At 32.5% G+C, this 17,500-nt stretch overlaps 2 protein-coding genes across 2 annotated transcripts; one reads left to right on the forward strand and one right to left on the reverse strand.

The window, feature by feature from the left end:
- Window positions 1–723: 723 nt before the first annotated feature.
- On the reverse strand, window positions 724–2,103 carry LOC131006230 (F-box/kelch-repeat protein At3g23880-like). Its single transcript, XM_057933404.1, has 2 exons — window positions 1,953–2,103; window positions 724–1,849 (listed from the first exon to the last, which is right to left on the reverse strand). Exon 2 carries the CDS (start codon window positions 1,818–1,820, stop codon window positions 744–746), a length of 1,077 nt encoding a protein of 358 aa, XP_057789387.1. The 5' UTR covers window positions 1,821–1,849; window positions 1,953–2,103; the 3' UTR covers window positions 724–743.
- An 11,415-nt stretch (window positions 2,104–13,518) lies between these two features.
- Window positions 13,519–16,495, forward strand: LOC131006231 (putative RING-H2 finger protein ATL36). The gene is made up of 3 exons (XM_057933406.1): window positions 13,519–14,415; window positions 14,878–14,975; window positions 15,837–16,495. Exons 1-3 carry the CDS (start codon window positions 14,266–14,268, stop codon window positions 16,228–16,230), a joined length of 642 nt encoding a protein of 213 aa, XP_057789389.1. The 5' UTR covers window positions 13,519–14,265; the 3' UTR covers window positions 16,231–16,495.
- Window positions 16,496–17,500: the final 1,005 nt, after the last annotated feature.

A 17,500-nucleotide genomic window follows, 5' to 3' on the forward strand; every position in this document is an offset into this window, starting at 1 on the left:
AATGTATTGAATGCCCCCAAAAAAAAATTTAGTAAATGTTTTGAACTATATTATCTATGAAAATGTTGTTATTATTATTATTATTATTATTATTATTATTATTATTATTATTATTATTATTATTATTATTATATTTGTATTTTAGTAAAAGATGTCTAAAATGTATTGAATGCCCCCAAAAAAAATTTTAGTAAATGTTTTGAACTATATTATCTATGAAAATGTTGTTATTATTATTATTATATTTGTATTTTAGTAAAAAATATCTAAAATGTATTGAATGCCCTCAAAAAAAAATTTAGTAAATGTTTTGAACTATATTATCTATGAAAATGCTGTTATTATTATTATTATATTTGTATTTTAGTAAAAAATGTCTAAAATGTATTGAATGGCCCCAAAAAAAATTTTTAGCCCCCCCCCCCCAAAAAAATCCTGGCTCCGCCACTGCCACCAAATGTGATTGTTGTTGAAGGTGATGAACAAGGGGATCAGGCTGCAAATGGTTCAAAATAATTGTATGGCATTCTTTTTCAATGATCCTTCTTAGCCTATAAGTTTGTTGTTGTAATTGGAAACATGTAAATTAGTAAGAAGAAAGTACATATAGTATAACTATTTTATTTTTTTTCAATTGATTTCTTTTGTTACTATCATCATATTTTTGTGAGGTGGAGGGAGTAATATTAAAAAATAAAAATCACACAAAACCAACAAGAAACTATAGTACTCTCTCTTTCTCCCTAGGCCTCTAACGGTGACACTAAACTTTCAATGTAAACGTCAGAAACCATAACCCTAATCCCTTTCCCATAAAAAAACATCAAATTCCCAATTTTGATCAACAAAAACCCACCACCCCAAAAAGGAGCCAAGGCCGGAGAAATATGGAGAGGATAACATAGCTGATCAAGAACCACCACTTTCTCCCAAGACTCCTTCTTCTTCATCCAAATCTCCACGCAACTCGAATACTCGCGCCGGTAGTATGCCGAAAGGCATTCTCCGATCACCCCAATTCCCAGCCACCTGCAGCCTTCCGAGCACTCCGGCAGCTCCACCGCCCCGATCACCTCCCTCTTTAAGTCGAAAGCAACCACGCCTCGTCTATCACACATCTCCCAGTGAAGACTCCCACTTGCTAACATCCCCATCGTCATTCCATCCCCAAGTATACTAATACCATTCGTCTTCTTCCATGAATCCCAACCCTTCACTTCCTTCCATGAATCACGCTTCAAGCTATACATCATAGCTATAGCTTTGCCATTGTCGCTTCTATTCCAGGCACACACAGTCGCAGTCGCAAAAACCTTGTAATCGCCACTCGATTCATCCCAACCGAACCCACAACTGTCGAATGCACGATTGTCGCCGTAATCGTCGTAATCGTCTAAGTCGTCTAAGTGAGGCAGTTTCTTGGAGATTCTGGTAGATGGGTTCCACAACACAAACTGTCTGTTCCGTACAAGGCAAACCAGTCCATTGCAACAACCAACGATGGAGTTATGAGAGATTGGGAAATCCAATTCTACAACTTGATTTTCTGATTTATCGAGTACAGAGCGTTGCACCAGCGTTAGCTCTAGTGTAGCGACACCGACATATTTGAGCAACAAAACCTTGTGGCGGGCTAAACTAGGGTTTCTTGTCGAATTTTGATAGTGCATTTTGATGAATCGTTTGCTGTCGATCAGAGATCGCCATGCTTTCGAAACGCACCTGAATCGCAGGAGTGATTTCACCGGCAGTCTTGACAGTATTTCTTCGGTGATTTCTTCGTGAAGATGAAGAGATTGGTGAATGTTTCGGGTCTCCATAGCTGGTGGTGAACACGAAAATACTTCTCCTACAAACAATCAAATATCAAATAGCCTGTAAACAGCGACAGCCATCGGAACTGCCTTTCAATCGTATCACAAAAATGGTATCCCTACAAAATAAAATCCTACCTCAAAATAGAGTCTTGAAGCTTTCCGTCGAGACGGTGGCGGCTGCTGCTGCTGCTAGTGGAGGCTCCTCTATCGCCGGAAAAGGAGAGGTGATTTGGGGATTTAAGCCTAGCTAGGGTTTCAGGCCTTATATGGGCAACAAATTAGTCCCTCTAAAGCCGAGATTCTGCCATATATATTTGTAGATTGTTTCCATGTGTAGTTCAAAAATTCGTAAAAACCCAAATAATAATTATTTTTACCTTAATCTTCCTTTTATCAGCTAATAATAAAAGCGGCAAACATAAAATTATGGTATAGAATTTTGAAATATTTTAATATTCAAAATTAAAAATAAGAATAATTCATAATATTATAATAAATTTTATTTTTTTAAAAAAATTATTCTAAAATAAATTTTATTATAATTTTTCTTTGGAATTAAAATCAATCTTTTAAAAGGAAATACACAAATTCTGGGTTATTTTCAGCCATATATCCGAAAAATGAGTTTAAAATTATTTAAGGTCATTATTTTAGGGCGGTTTGCAAAAATAGGCCACTATTTTTTGGACTTGCGAAAATAGGCCAATTATTTTAGTTTTTAGTATTTTTAGACCACATTTGAACCCGATTCAGCATTTATAGGCCACTTTTCGGGGTCAAAATGTGGCCCAAAATAGCTTGAGTGGGTACATATGAGGCCTAAGAATACCAAAAATTAAAATAATTGGCCTATTTTTGCAAGTTCGAGAAATAGTGGCCTATTTTTACAAATCGGCCTAAGATAATGGCCTTAAATAATTTTGAACTCTATATATACATATATATATATATAGGCAAATGTTCAATGAAGAAGGCCTAAATGTAAGAAAGAAGAGAGAAGTAATCTCATCCATTGATCTTATCTAATCTAACGGACATGATTTACTCACGCCATGTTCAACGAATTTTTTCGTTGAACATATGGGGGGTCGAAACCTAGAACCCCAAAAAATATTGTATATGTTCAACGAAAAAATCTGTTGAACATGACTTGACTAAATCATGTCCGTTAAATTAGATAAGATCAACGGATGAGATTACTTCTCTCTTCTTTCTTAAATTTAGGCATTTTTCATTGAACCTAACCCTATATATATATATATATATATATATATATATATATATAGGGGAGAGTTCAATGGAGACCACTCCCCTATATAAAGAATGAAGACCAAATCTGGTTCCTTGATCTAACTTAATCTAATGGTGGTAATTTAATTGATTAATTTTATTAATTTTCATTTATTTTATAATCAAAAGGTTAAGCATGTCATTTTCTATTTAACCCTAATCTCACTCACTCTCTCTCATTCACGCTCTCTCTCTATCTCTCCCTCTCAATCACTCTCCCCCCTTCCCCGCCGCCTCCATCCCTGCTGCTCTGCTGCCTTCCTCCCCGCCGTCGCCGCTTCTGCTCCGCCGCCATCCCCTTCATTCTCTCTTCCACCGCCTCCCTCCCCTATCGCATCCATCTCTTCTTCCTCCTCCTACTGCTCCGCCGGCGTCGCAGGCAGAGGGATTCTCGAGGCTGTGCTGCCCCGGCGTCGTCAGGGTGAAGCCGATGAAGACGACGATGGTAGAACGCTTGTGGTGGCGACCGTCGCGCCGCGCCGTCGCCGGATTTGCAGATCTGCATATTGTCAATGAAGTGTTCGCAGAAAATATCAATGAACATACTGATGTTCGTTAATATGTTCGTAGAAAATCAATGAACATACTGATGTTCGTCGATATGTTCGTAGAAAAACCAATGAACATACTGATATTCGTCGATATGTTCGTAGAAAAACCAATGAACATACTAATGTTCATCGAAATGTTCGTAGGAGAACAATGAACATACTAATGTTCATCTATTATGTTCATTGACGAATCAGGTCCCAGAATTGGAAGAGAGTAATTTTCGGGATTTGTTCAACCAGATGCCATAATTCGTGGATTTGAGTGGACGTTTTTGCCCTTTTTGGATTAAATAAATGTAATTAACCATTATTTAATTACATGAAAAAATCAAATCAGGAAATAATCTGGATCATTGATTGGATTGAGATGAATGGCCTTGATTTGGTCTTCATTCTCTATATAAGAAATGGTCTCCATTGAATGCGACCCTATATATATATATATATATATATATATATACTATATAGGGTGGAGTTCTATGCAGACCACCTACTTAGATGGAGAATAGAGACCACATCATGTCCGTTGGATGAAACTGAATCAAGGGACCATAAAATTCCATGATATTAAATTAATTTGGTATGTTTATGAAATCCCGTGAAATACTCCATTCCTTTTCTGATGTGATACCATTCGTCAATGAACGTAATAGCTGAACATTAGTATGTTCATTTATTTTCCTACGAACATATCGTTGTTCATTTGTTTTTCTACGCATATATCATCGAACATTAGTATGTTCATTCATTTTTCTACGAACATAACAACAAACATTAGTACGTTTATTAGTATTTTCTATGTGAACATTAGTATGTTCATTTGTTTTTCTACGAACATATCAACGAACATTAGTATGTTCATTAGTATTTTCTACGAACGTGTGGGAGAGAGAGAGAGAGAGAGCATGAGTTTGGAGAGAGGGACGGATCAGTGAGGGAGAGATTTGAGCATAAATAAAAGATTTGATTAGTTGTAATTAGGGAAATAAATAAATATGGAAAAATTACAATAATTAATGGACGAATGATCACCGTTAGATTAAACAAGATCGGCGCACAAGATTTGGTCTTCATTCTTTATATAAGAAGTGGTCTCCATAGAACTCCACCCTATATATATATATATATATATAAGAACAATTTGCTTGGGGAAACTTCATAATCGTTTTCTAGAATTGTATGATAATTGATAAACACACAAATTTGTGGTGCGTACGTTTCCAATCCAATTTCTCTATGCTGAAGAAAAAGGGGCATTTAGTTCATAGCCTATAGTGCTTCAAATCGGGGAAAACGATTTGGAAAACACTGCAAAAGCTAGAATAGGAAATTTGTACATTTATACATATTATTTTTAGAAATTACATATGAAACAAACATAATTGAAAATAAAAGTTATTAATTACGACAATATATAGTCGTTATTATATATATTATATAGATTATAGCGGCTTGATTAATTTTAAATGTTCAAAATTTTGTTTATACTTGTGACTAAATATTCATGAAAGAAAGATAAATAAATACAAATGTTAAAAGTCCATATATGATCATAAATCTTATCTATATTAATATTTTGATAATTATATATATATATATATATATAATATTTTATTATCAGAAAAAAAAATATGTTATTAATATGGTCATATAAGGTAAAGTTAGGCTACAAACTCATTTCAAAATAAAAACTACAAATCATGAAAATGTAATAAATCATATGAGTAGAAAAAAATATAATAAAAAGATATTTGTATCATCTAGGGTAGACGAAATAAACTAACAAATAAAATTTAAAAATATAATTATTTCCAAAAATAATAAGGTGCTTTTTGGTGGGAAAATACAACTTACTATTTTTGGAAGTGGTTGTGCTTTTATATATATAGATTCCCAAAATTCTCAACACAACGGCACCAGACCCGCCAAGTTCCAACTTCTTTCGTGAGTATATTGCTGCTGCCCGATCGCATAAAGTGATAATCGCCTCAAAAAAGAGTGCTATCGAAAAACTGAAGAGGACCGAAAGAGCATTGGCGACGACAGAACAAGCCGTCAGGAATGAGAAAACAGGGATTGAGAAGCACAAAGCGGCTCTCAAGAAGCTCAAAGAAGTGGTAGAGAAAGAAAAGTCAGTAAGAGGAATGCTGAAAAGCAAGATAACGACTGGCGGAGGGAGCTACGAAATGAACTACAGAAAGTTGAGTTTAAAATTATTTAAGGCCATTATCTTAGGGCGGTTTGCAAAAATAGGCCACTATTTTTTGGACTTGCAAAAATAGGCAAATTATTTTAGTTTTTAGTATTTTTAGACCACATTTGAACCCGATTCAGCATTTATAAGCCACTTTTCGGGGTCAAAATGTGGCCCAAAATAGCTTGAGTGGGTACATATGTGGCCTAAGAATACCAAAAATAATTATTTTAGTTTTTAGTATTTTTAGACCACATTTGAACCCGATTCAGCATTTATAAGCCACTTTTCGGGGTCAAAATGTGGCCCAAAATAGCTTGAGTGGGTACATATGTGGCCTAAGAATACCAAAAATTAAAATAATTGTACATATGTGGCCTAAGAATACCAAAAATTAAAATAATTGGCCTATTTTTGCAAGTTCGAGAAATAGTGGCCTATTTTTGCAAATCGCCCTAAGATAATGGCCTTAAATAATTTTGAATCATACCTTTATTCTAGTACCCCAAACACTCCAAGAAATCACCAAGCCCACATTATCTCTCCAATCACCAAATTCGCTCCCAATGGGGATCGAACTCGAGTCTCATCACTAAAGTGAGGACCCGGTGGCCAGGTGAGCTAAGCCCCCTGGTTAAAAGTTCCAAAAACCCTTTCAAAACTAATAGAAAATTTGAACGAAAAATATCTAGATATTTTGGTGGAAATTTTTTAAATAGATAATAATAATCGTTAGTTAAAAAGGTTTTGTCAAGATCTTGGTCATTCATTTTATATCCTCCAATTATAAGAGGATTTTATCTTCATTTTAATTCTATTATCTTTATTAGAGCTATTTTATATAATAATATAAGTAACTTATATAATTTTATTTTCTAAATATAATATTCCAAAAAATATAAAATTTTTTTACCGTGCATCGCACGGGAGTAATACTAGTTATGTATCGAAAAAAGATATAAAGGTATAACCACCAGTGGAGGGCAAGGGATGGAAGAGAAAGCTTGGGCATTAAATTCGAATGATACAACACTTGGACTCTCAAATCGGTTTCTGGATAATGAAGATGTTGCCCAATAACAAATACCCTCTACATACACACCCCCATTAGAATCGAGGGCAATGCAACAATCGGGGTTTGAAATCGGCTTCCAAGAATACGATTTAAGACAATACAACTCAGTTTTCATCTCCGACGGACCATGTCTGAAATCTCGACTTAAGAAACTTTAATTCGTTATTTATTAGGTTGCAAATGAGTATTTTGCAATCAGAATCAGCAAAATACATCATATCTTTGCAAATATTGTCCTTAATTTTTCCATCGTAAAAGAGAATACTATCCTTTTGAAGGTTTGGGATAAGAGAGTTATCTATGGGGGACACAACAGACAGATAATACTTCTCCCCAGCAACACATGTCGAGAAAAGTTCGCCCATTGACTCCATTCTACAAAAAGAAAAAACAAGAAACAAAAAAACTTTAAAAAACTAGGCATACATGTTCGCCGTGCATCGCACGGGCGAATGTACTAATTAAGAGAGAAAGAAGAGCTGAGTGAGTAAAGGAAGTCTGAGCTCTCTCTTTTGTGTGAGCGCGTGGGGCTCGGACACGTGTCGAGTTCTCGTTGGAGCCTTCTAGCGGAACGTTGGGCCAAATGGGCCAAAAGTTGAAGCATTAAGTAGTAAATTACGAATTTAATGTGTTTTACGAGTTGTAACATTTTTCAAATTCGTTCACTGATAAATCATTGGTGATAACTCCAATCTCGCAAGCAGCTAAACTAAGGGCATGTCATTTAATTCCATTTTTCGGCGTGTATACGTGGTATTTCCGATCTTCATGTCATTTTCACATTTGGGGGTTTAAGTGGTCGTGGAAAAAATCAGAAAATAAACAAAGGTGATGTATTATGAGGCGAATTTTAAAGGTGGTGAGCAGTACCAAAATTTGGTGATACTTAATGTATTTATGAATAATTATCCCCTTTTTTTAATACTTCTTTATTTATATAAGGTTAATATAATAAGCCAAAAAAATCTTCGTATGAAACAAATAAGCCAAAATCTTGATTTATGTTGCGTGTTTTTTCTTTTTACTCTCTAGGGTCATGATTGAGGTAAGTGGGAATTATCACAGCATTCATAATTTGAAAGGATTTGTAATGAACGAATTCGTACAAGTGTGTGGTTACGCAATGATGCATTTGTAGAAAAGTGTGATCACAAATAATTTGTCACGTTTCCCCTAAATATGTTATTCACACTCTTGTTTTGCTTATACAAAAAATGACGTCGAAAGATCCATATGTGATCATACGTATAACGTATAGTTTCATTTTAATACTTCGTAAATAATGATCATGATTATCGAGGTTATAAATTTTATTTATTTTATTATTCTATTTAATGTCTAAGAGGAAAAAAAATAAATTAGACTTTAATTTTTTATATAATTTATAAATATGATGATTCTGGTCCTAATTTATGAGATGTAAGAGAATAAAATAATACTCCTTCCGTCTCATTAATCTTGTCATAATAACCGTGCTAAAAAAAATGGAACAAGTTTATTGGGACGGAGGAAATAATAATTAAAAAGAAAAAAGCTACACATCAATAATAACGATCCTCTTTTAAATTAATCGTACTTTTGTTTCAAGACTTATATTTGCAATAAATTTTTCTTCAATCTCCAATCCTCAGTCCCAAACTCAATGTAGGAAAAACTTTATAAAATTTTGATTTTATAAATGTTTTTTTTTAATGCTAATTTTATCAATGCTAGATAAATATTAAGGCGTGTTGATAACCTTAGCCAAAATCTATAGTGGAAATTAAAATATTGTGTGGGCCTAAGCATGTGGAAGCCCATTACCGTGACAAGTGGGCCTCGGTATAGTTGCATATGCTGGTCCAAATTTGTGATGATTAACCCTAGCCCCACAACACCAATCCCAAATTCCACAATTGTAATATTCATTTTTTTTATATTAATGCATCAACAATATTTATATCATCAAATCAAGAGAAAAACAACCTTTGTTTATATTGATGTCAGATCGCCTTTAAACTTTGAAAAATAAACATATATGGGATTTAAAATAAAATTATGTGGGATATTCTTGGATAAGATAAGAAGGATTATGATATGATTTAAATTTGAATGCCATCATGATTATGGAAAGAGACTGTCCAATTAGAGCATAAACATTTGTAAGAAATGTCGTCAAAACATGTGTAATTAATATAATTTTGGGTGATTAAGTCCACTTTTAGCATAGGTCAGTTTGGTGTATTTTATAGTGGTGAGTCCCACCCCAAAAGCTAAACTCAATTATATGAAATCATGTCCAATTAATATAATTTTTCGATGATTAAGTCCACTAATCCAGGTTTCATTTTGACCATTGTATATATTAGTATATCGATGTATACGTGTCAGATAATGATCGTCGGTTATGAATTAATTTTTCTATGACACCCAAATTTTTTTAATAACGAATTTTTCTATTAATATTACAAATTCTTTAACTGTTTGATTTTTTTATTCATCACTAAAAATGTAAAGAGTAAATTTATTCACATTCTTCATATACAATTTTTTGGGATAGATCTTAGAAGACATTTCTTTTTGAAATTTGTAGTCATTGCAATTCCTTTTTTTAGCCCTTAATTTATACTATTTGGATAAAATATGTTCAGACAAATTAAAATTTTGATTTATTTAATATTTTTTGTTCAAATTAAAAATTGATTTAGTTAGTTTTATTCTTTTCTTTGTAATCTTTAAATATTTTAAATTTTTTGTAATTTTATACTTAAACAAATAATTCTTATTAAAAAATTACAATGTGGAGAAAATAATAAAATTAACTAAATTAAAGTCTTTCTAAGTTTGAATAGATTTTTTTAAATAAATGGACTCTTTAAAATATTTAATTTTTTTATCTGAACATATTTTGTTCAAATTAGACAACTCTTTTAGTGCACTTAATTTGAAGATTGGGATATTAATTATCCAAACATATGTATTTTATCACCTTGATTGAAGGGCTTCTCTTTGTCTCCCCCTTTCACATCATGCATCATGATCTGAACTAATTTGATGGCATAAATTTCGATTTAGTTATTATTAATAGTTAAAGTACAACTACGGATAGCATCATCATAATATAGATATTTTTGGAGGCCAAGAAGCATCATTGCTTACTCCATTAATATTCAACTTTAGGCACCTTTTTAAAGATATTTAAATTTAGTTGATCTATTCAAAAGGCAACTTGCATGTCCATCATTGCAACAAGGGATCGATGGAAGCTTCATATTATCATCATGGTTACATAAATTCAAATTTCATTTATTTTAATTTTAAATATATATGTGTGTGTATCTGTGTTTGTGTTGTGTTCAATTTCATTTTCGAAATTAACAAACCAAAGGTACTTCAACATGATTTGGTGTGTGCACTATTAGTACATATGCAACATACAATAACACTTCTTTTATAATCATTTTTATATATATAATAGAAAATGCTTTTTTACGAGGGAATTCAGATTTGAAAACGGTAGTTAAAACTTAACGATCGAATTTTCGATTTTTAATTTTGGAACGATCATTCAAATAACGACCGATCAAACGATCATTAACAGTGTTAACAACCATTTTTTCGATTTTCGATCGTTAAAACCGCATTTTCTTGTAGTGACAATGTGATTCTGACATTACTATTGGCATAATAAGTCGGCCGAAAAATAAAATAAAATAAAATTTTGAAATTTGAACTTTAATTTGCTCAGTTCCTATCCTTGTGGAGTTGGTATATATGTATGAATGGGAAAAAGTAGAAACGAACAAATCAAAAGATTTTCAACATTTTTGAAATCTAACCAAACACATGCTTAATCATGGGCACTGCATGTGTCAATTATCAGTATAGTCTAATTTCTCTAAGATCACATGACAGGTATATATCCAGTAAATTTTAAAGAATGTATATATCACTGGCTTACCCCTAATAATTATTAGTATTTGGACTCCAAATGTATGACCTAGTTATTTAGGGATTTTTATTTAGCGTAATGTATAAGTAGCTAGTTTTAAAAAAATGAAGAGAATAAGAAATTTATTGATCAACACAAGCAAAGGTAATTATTTATTTCAACTACCAAAATAATTTTCAAGCAAATTATAACCAAAGGGGTCGTTGTTGAGTGTTCATCTTTGAGATTCTTGTTATAGGAAGGAGGGGGAAAGAAGGTCAAATGTCTCCGACACTTAGTATAGTGAAGTGATTATATTCCTATCTAATTTCAAAAGTCCAATATTCGATATTTTATCAATATATTTTGGGTTATTACTATTTAAATACACACTATATATCTTTCCTCCATTTTAATATAGACTTTTTAACTTTTTATTAAAATATATGAACATAAACACCTTACTCGATTTTTGACACCAACTCCCATTTCCTCTAAATTAAATCTGATGTGGCGTTTCTAAAATCCTAATCATCTTCCAGTAACACCACCTCAGATTCAATTTAGAGGAAATGTGGTCGGCCTCAAAAGTCGAGTAAAGTATTAAAGTTCATGTATTTTAATAAAAAATTAAAAATTCATGTTAAAATAAACAGTAATAACTCATATATTTTTAAGGGATATTAGCTTGTAAATACACAAACTTTTTGCATTTTCTGAAATTTAACACGATTTTTGTTTTCTGCCTATAAATACATGAGCTTAACACTTTTTTTCTAATTTTTGACACCGTAAAAAAAAATTCTAATTTACTGTTGATGTGGAGATTGGAATACATGTTTCAATCTAGATAATTCAATATAAAACAGTTAAACACTATGGAATAGTTATATAGCACAAATTGTGTAAACAAAAGTCAAAAATTAATAAATTAGAGTTTTTGTTCTTGTCGATGTTAAAAATTAGAAAGAAAAAAAATGTTAAGTTCGTGAATTTCCAGGCATAAAATAAAAATTATATTAAATTTTAGAAAATACAAAAAGTTTGTGTAACAGGCTAATATTCCTATTTTCTATGATATTATTTTCGGGGGGCCTATATTCTTTATGGATATTTAAGTGATATGTCTTTTTTATATATATAAAGTAAATAGCGTTGAGAATTGTATGATGTTGAATATATATCCTCAGATCTTGCTGTTTTCTCGAATCTATTACAACATTTATATATCTAGCTTCGAAAATTTTAATTTAGTTGATAGATATCCTATATCTAACTATTATCGTTTTATTATATTGATTTGGTGACCCCAATGAGCCTTTATATTAGGAGTCTAAAAGGAATATGATTACGTACAATAAGAAGTGTGATTAAATAAAAACTAAGACAATCGCATCGAATCTTCTGGAATTAGTTTTATGTGAAATAATTATATTTTATCGTCGTGGTATGCTGTTTTTCGTTCATTATTTTAATATATAAAATATTTGTGAAGTATAATCAATAATTTTAATCCAAATAGTGCATTTTAAAGACTCGATATATAGATACCGCCGACCCTTTAGTGGTCAAACTTTTAAAATTATAAAAGTAATAAGCTTTAATGTTTCAAAGATAATGAAAATACATAATCTATATGCAAAAAAAAGTTGAACCTCAATTATCCGTGAGATATTATTTTAATATGTGGTAGAGTAAGCTTTATGAAGCCAAACTGACTATAATCACCACAAAATAAGAAATTATCACATATAAAAATATTTTAATGGGACCTACTGTAGATTCTAGAAGGTGCCTCAACGCTCTAAAAAATGTTCATATTATAATAATTATAATAAATTAATACGTATGGATTTTGGTATAGATTGTTCCTATGTGATATGAGTTTTTTTTTCTTTTCAAATTTAAATAATAATACATTTTTTTATATATATAATACTCTTGATATCCATGAAAAATAGTGTCAATTATCCATTATTTTACGCACAAAAAAAGAATTTTATTTTACTTTTTAAACTATCACATCATATCTTCTCTTCAATATTTAAATATATATTATACTTTTATTTTATTTTTTAATTAACAATGTATTCTACCTCTTTGTATTAACACCACCATTTTTATAAATTGTACATTTATTATAGTTACAACAACTCTAATAACTATATTAAAAGTCATGTCTAGCATGATATAAAACTCTTTTTCGTAGAGAGTATATTTTTTAGATCAATGGTTAATCATACTTCTTCTATCATAACCATAATTGATACAAAGTTCGATAATTATACTAATTTCTAATTCTTAGACTATGAAATATTAATTATACGTAATAGTGCCCCCTGAAAAAATTATACTTCGTTCATCCATAAATTAATTTTATTTTTAGAACATGAACCTCGCAAATAATATTTATAATTCAATCTTATGGACACTAATTATTTACTAAAAACACATCCCATGATTTTTATTCAATCCCTATAATTCAAGCTCAACTATTTAATTTTATACAGTGAAACTATATCGCTAAAAATACATTCATAAATATTTTATTAAAATCTGTGTCATAATCAATATAATTATATAATAATTATTAATTACTACTTTGAAAAAGTGTATTTTATTTTTAACCACTATTTTTGGATAAGACCATAAAACAAAATCATACCAAGAAAAGGCGCAATGATTAATGAAGTAGGGAATTTGTTGATTATTGTCGCCTTATTTTCCTCACATTTCCTCCTGCTTTCCTCTTTTTTCTTCTCAGTCACACTCTCTCTTTCTCTTTCTCTTTCTCTTTCTCTTTTAAATAAGTTTTGGTTAATTTCATCACTCATTAAGCTCCCTCCCTCTCTCTCTCTCTCTCTCTCTCACACACACACACACACACACATTCCTGTTGAAACTTGTAATGGCAATGGACTCTCACTAGTCCCACTTTAACTTTCACTGTGTCTATCTTTCTGTCTTTTCTTTTCTTTGCTTTCCTCACCCTATTTGGAGATCCCCCATTTATGCCTCAGCCCTCCACTTTGGGTTCTCTCCCACCTCCATGATTAAGCCTTTTCCTCATCATGAATGTAAGGTCCCAACATACCATGCTGCACACACACACACAGTGAGCAAATAGAGGCACAAGGAGTGGTGGGGGTGTGGAACACGGCATAAAGATTGAATTTTGAGCGGGAAGAGAGGGAAAGATGCAGTCTTTTATAAAAAAATGTTGATTTAATTTTATTTTAGGAGGAGGGTTTCGTTGGCTGCTATGATTCTTGCAAGATTTTTATAAAAAAATTATCTGGGGTTTGCAGTAGTGGGACAGAGAGAATAATACTTAGATAATGGGACAGTAGGCGTCAGTAGCTATAGCAGAAACAAACAAACAAACGAGAAACTGAATTGGGATTTCTTGAAATAGTGGAAGAGGAAAAATGATGTCTTCAGGCATAAATTTGGTGATGACAGTGATTGGTTTCACAGTTAGTACTATGTTCATAGTGTTTGTTTGCACGAGGTTGATTTGTGCAAGAATTCAGCTGAATGCATCGAGGCGGTCTTTTGCCAGATCTGATTTTAGCGTTGTAAGCATTTTCCTTTTCCCCCATTGTTTTATGTTTCATGGTAACTGTTTTGGTTTGGTTGCAATTCAGCTTGTCCCAAAATCTTGAATTTTGTCAAGTTTCTGCTGTGTGTTTTATATTGGGAGTTTTGGATAGTTTATGTTGGAATATTTACCTATGATTGTTTGTCTTGGGCTGTTTCAAATTGGTAGTTGGACAGTTTCTGCTTATGAAATTTGGTGTCATGCTCAGTTGGAATCTTTTCCTATGACTGTTTGGTTGTGTTTGTTTTTATTAGGCTGCTTCAAATTGGGAGTTTGTTTCTACATATGAAAATTCCAACTGTTGATCTTTCACATCTTTGTGCTGGATTAGTCAAATCAAGAATTTTAGCTGTTTGATACTCCTCAAATAGGAGGATATCTCAACCATATCCATGACTAGTAAGGATATCTCTGACTATTTCATTGTGTATTTCAACAGTTGGAAAGGGGTCTTAATGGAATCGAGCCGCTTGTAGTAGCCAATTTTCCCACGAGAAAGTATCGAGACCTATGCTTGACATCGAAAGAAAATGCTCAGTGAGTCAAATACATTGCAATAAAATTCCCTTTTTGCTTGTTTTGTGATACTTGCATTGCTTCTATGCATTTGATGGTAGTGTGTGAAGTTTAACTGATTATGCATCAAGTTATAGATTAGTATTGTTAGGGAAAATCTTAGGTCCGGTATGTGAAAAGGTTCGATTCGAGCTATCATTTTCACAAGGTTACTTGGAAACTCAATGTGTGATCTCTTCATATCTCAGCTTTAGGTAGGCCATTGTTGTCGGGAGGAAGTTCAGATTTAGTCGTCGTGGACTTCATATTTTAAACTGTAGTGTTTTCTGGCCTTATATATATATCTAATACATTTGAAGATTTTGATAAAGCCATATTCCTACTCTTTTCAAAATGGAATTAACAGAGAGCAGCAATGTGATATGCATACTATTCATTACTTGTGTATAGCTTTTTTGGTTTGAATTCTCGGGTGTGGACCGGTTACTGCATCTAGTGATTTAGTCGAAAGCTGACTGAACCGCTGATAGATGGCCGATGAATCAGGTAGTTTTATAGCACAAAGAAAACACGGCGACTCTGTTAGCAGATACCAAAGAAACATGCTAGCATTTGTTACTGCTTTGCACTTTTATTGTTAGTCCTATCAAAAGTTTGGCTTTCTGAGTAGTCGGGTAGCTCTCGTTCGACTTGGCACCAGAGGCAGGACTAGGGATAGAAAATAATGCCGAGAGGCTTTCGTTGTTTTTTTTCGAGTATTTGGGTTTTGGGGGGGCTCGAGCCCACCCTAGCCCCCCGGTTTAAGTTGTGTGTGATTTACTATGTATTCGTTGAAACTTTTTGTCGATGGTTTTGAGATCCTTAACCTGTGCGACCTGGCAGGTGCTCGATATGTCTTTCCGACTACCACGGAGAAGATTCGCTCCGTTTCCTGCCCCTCTGCGGGCACTCCTTCCACGCGGCTTGCATCGACATATGGCTGCAGCAGCACTCCACGTGCCCGGTGTGCAGAGTCTCCCTCCGCGAGCTCCCCGAGAAGAAATGGTTCATGCAGCCGATGTTCAGCTCAGCTATCCGGTCTCAATACAGCGCGCAGCCGCCCGTGAACGCGCACTACTGTCATTGCATGGCCAACGGCCCGAGGCCTTCGTCGCTATCCCATAGCAACCTCTCGACGCACCACCATCACCCCGTGCAGCCGGACGAGGCAGCAGTTCGCTTCGGTGAGTCGAAAGAGTCGGGAAATAGGAAAGGCGGGACCCCGTCGGAGCGGTGAGATTCCAACGCCTTCTAGGCCGAGCTATTCAGATTGCACTTGACAGGAGTTGATGCTATGTTTCAATATCCATCATATTGTTCTTGCTTTTGGGGGGTTTTTGTAAATATGGCATTATATATAAGTAGTATTTTTCCTCCCTATCTTTCCCTTTTTTAGATTTCTTTGATTTTGTAATTGTGTTGTAGAAAGGCAGTTTTGTTAGTTTAGTTAGAAACAAATGTAATATATTTTTAATATATTATATATTTTTGTGGTCTTTTAATTTTATCATCAAAATTTATATAAATATTTAAATTATCTCTCTATATTTTTTCTTTTCTCTCTCTCTCTCTATATTTAAACACCACACAATTTTTGCGGTATGATATACTACTTTTTTTTTTGAGACGTTTGCGGTATGATATACTATTAGTTAATGAGGGGAAGAGTATGCGGAAATTATTTTTATTTTGTTAACTGAATAAAATATTATTATTTCGTTAATTAATTCTAACCATTCATCAATCAAGATGTAAGAGTTGAATTATTTTCCAATTAACATAATAATATTGATTTGACAACCCAACCATTAATTAATATATATATATATCATATCCAAACTATAATTTTTCGATAATGCTAAAAAATGATTAAATATTTTTTAAAAATAATTTATTTAAAAGAAATTATTCAAAATTAAAAAAGATTTAGTTAGTTTTTTTATTTTTTCACATTAAAAAAAGTATATTAAAAAATTACAATAAAACTAACAATTTTTTTAAAAAAATTTGAACCAAAAATTTTAAATAAATCATTTTTTTAAAGTATGTAACCTTTTTTTGTTCGGATTGTCACTACTCGTAATTTTTTCCTAATTTCTATTTTTTTTATTTCTTTATTTCTTTTTTTTCGTTTTTGGTCTTTCTATTAACGAAGGGTCCCTAGATAGTGAGACAACGCCCCTCACATTCTAGACACTCCGTGACTAAAATATCATAACATTAATTGGGCCAAAGTCAAATAATTATATTTTGGGCCTAAAAAGTAATTCACTATGTATAATTGCAATCAATGAAGCCATTATTATCCTCTTGAAAAAAAATGTAACCATTATTATCATGGATGAAACAACAATAATACATCACTTTTTGTGGACTTATAAATATGGGCTTCACAATATTTATTGCGATTGAGATAATGATGGATCATTTTTGGCTTATCATCAAATCGAAATGAACAGCTAAGATCATTCAATATACTGCTCACACCAATATTGCTTTTTCCATCT

Source organism: Salvia miltiorrhiza, chromosome 1, assembly GCF_028751815.1.
Source record: "Salvia miltiorrhiza cultivar Shanhuang (shh) chromosome 1, IMPLAD_Smil_shh, whole genome shotgun sequence".
NCBI classification, from domain to species: domain Eukaryota; kingdom Viridiplantae; phylum Streptophyta; class Magnoliopsida; order Lamiales; family Lamiaceae; genus Salvia; species Salvia miltiorrhiza.

Excerpts from the sequence above, each read along its gene's own strand:
- LOC131006230 (XM_057933404.1), bottom strand. The coding sequence starts at position 1,820 with ATGGAGACCCGAAACATTCACCAATCTCTTCATCTTCACGAAGAAATC.
- LOC131006231 (XM_057933406.1), top strand. The coding sequence starts at position 14,266 with ATGATGTCTTCAGGCATAAATTTGGTGATGACAGTGATTGGTTTCACA. Across the intron at positions 14,416-14,877 it reads CCAGATCTGATTTTAGCGTT|TTGGAAAGGGGTCTTAATGG; the intron begins GTAAGCATTTTC and ends GTATTTCAACAG. Across the intron at positions 14,976-15,836 it reads ACATCGAAAGAAAATGCTCA|GTGCTCGATATGTCTTTCCG; the intron begins GTGAGTCAAATA and ends GCGACCTGGCAG.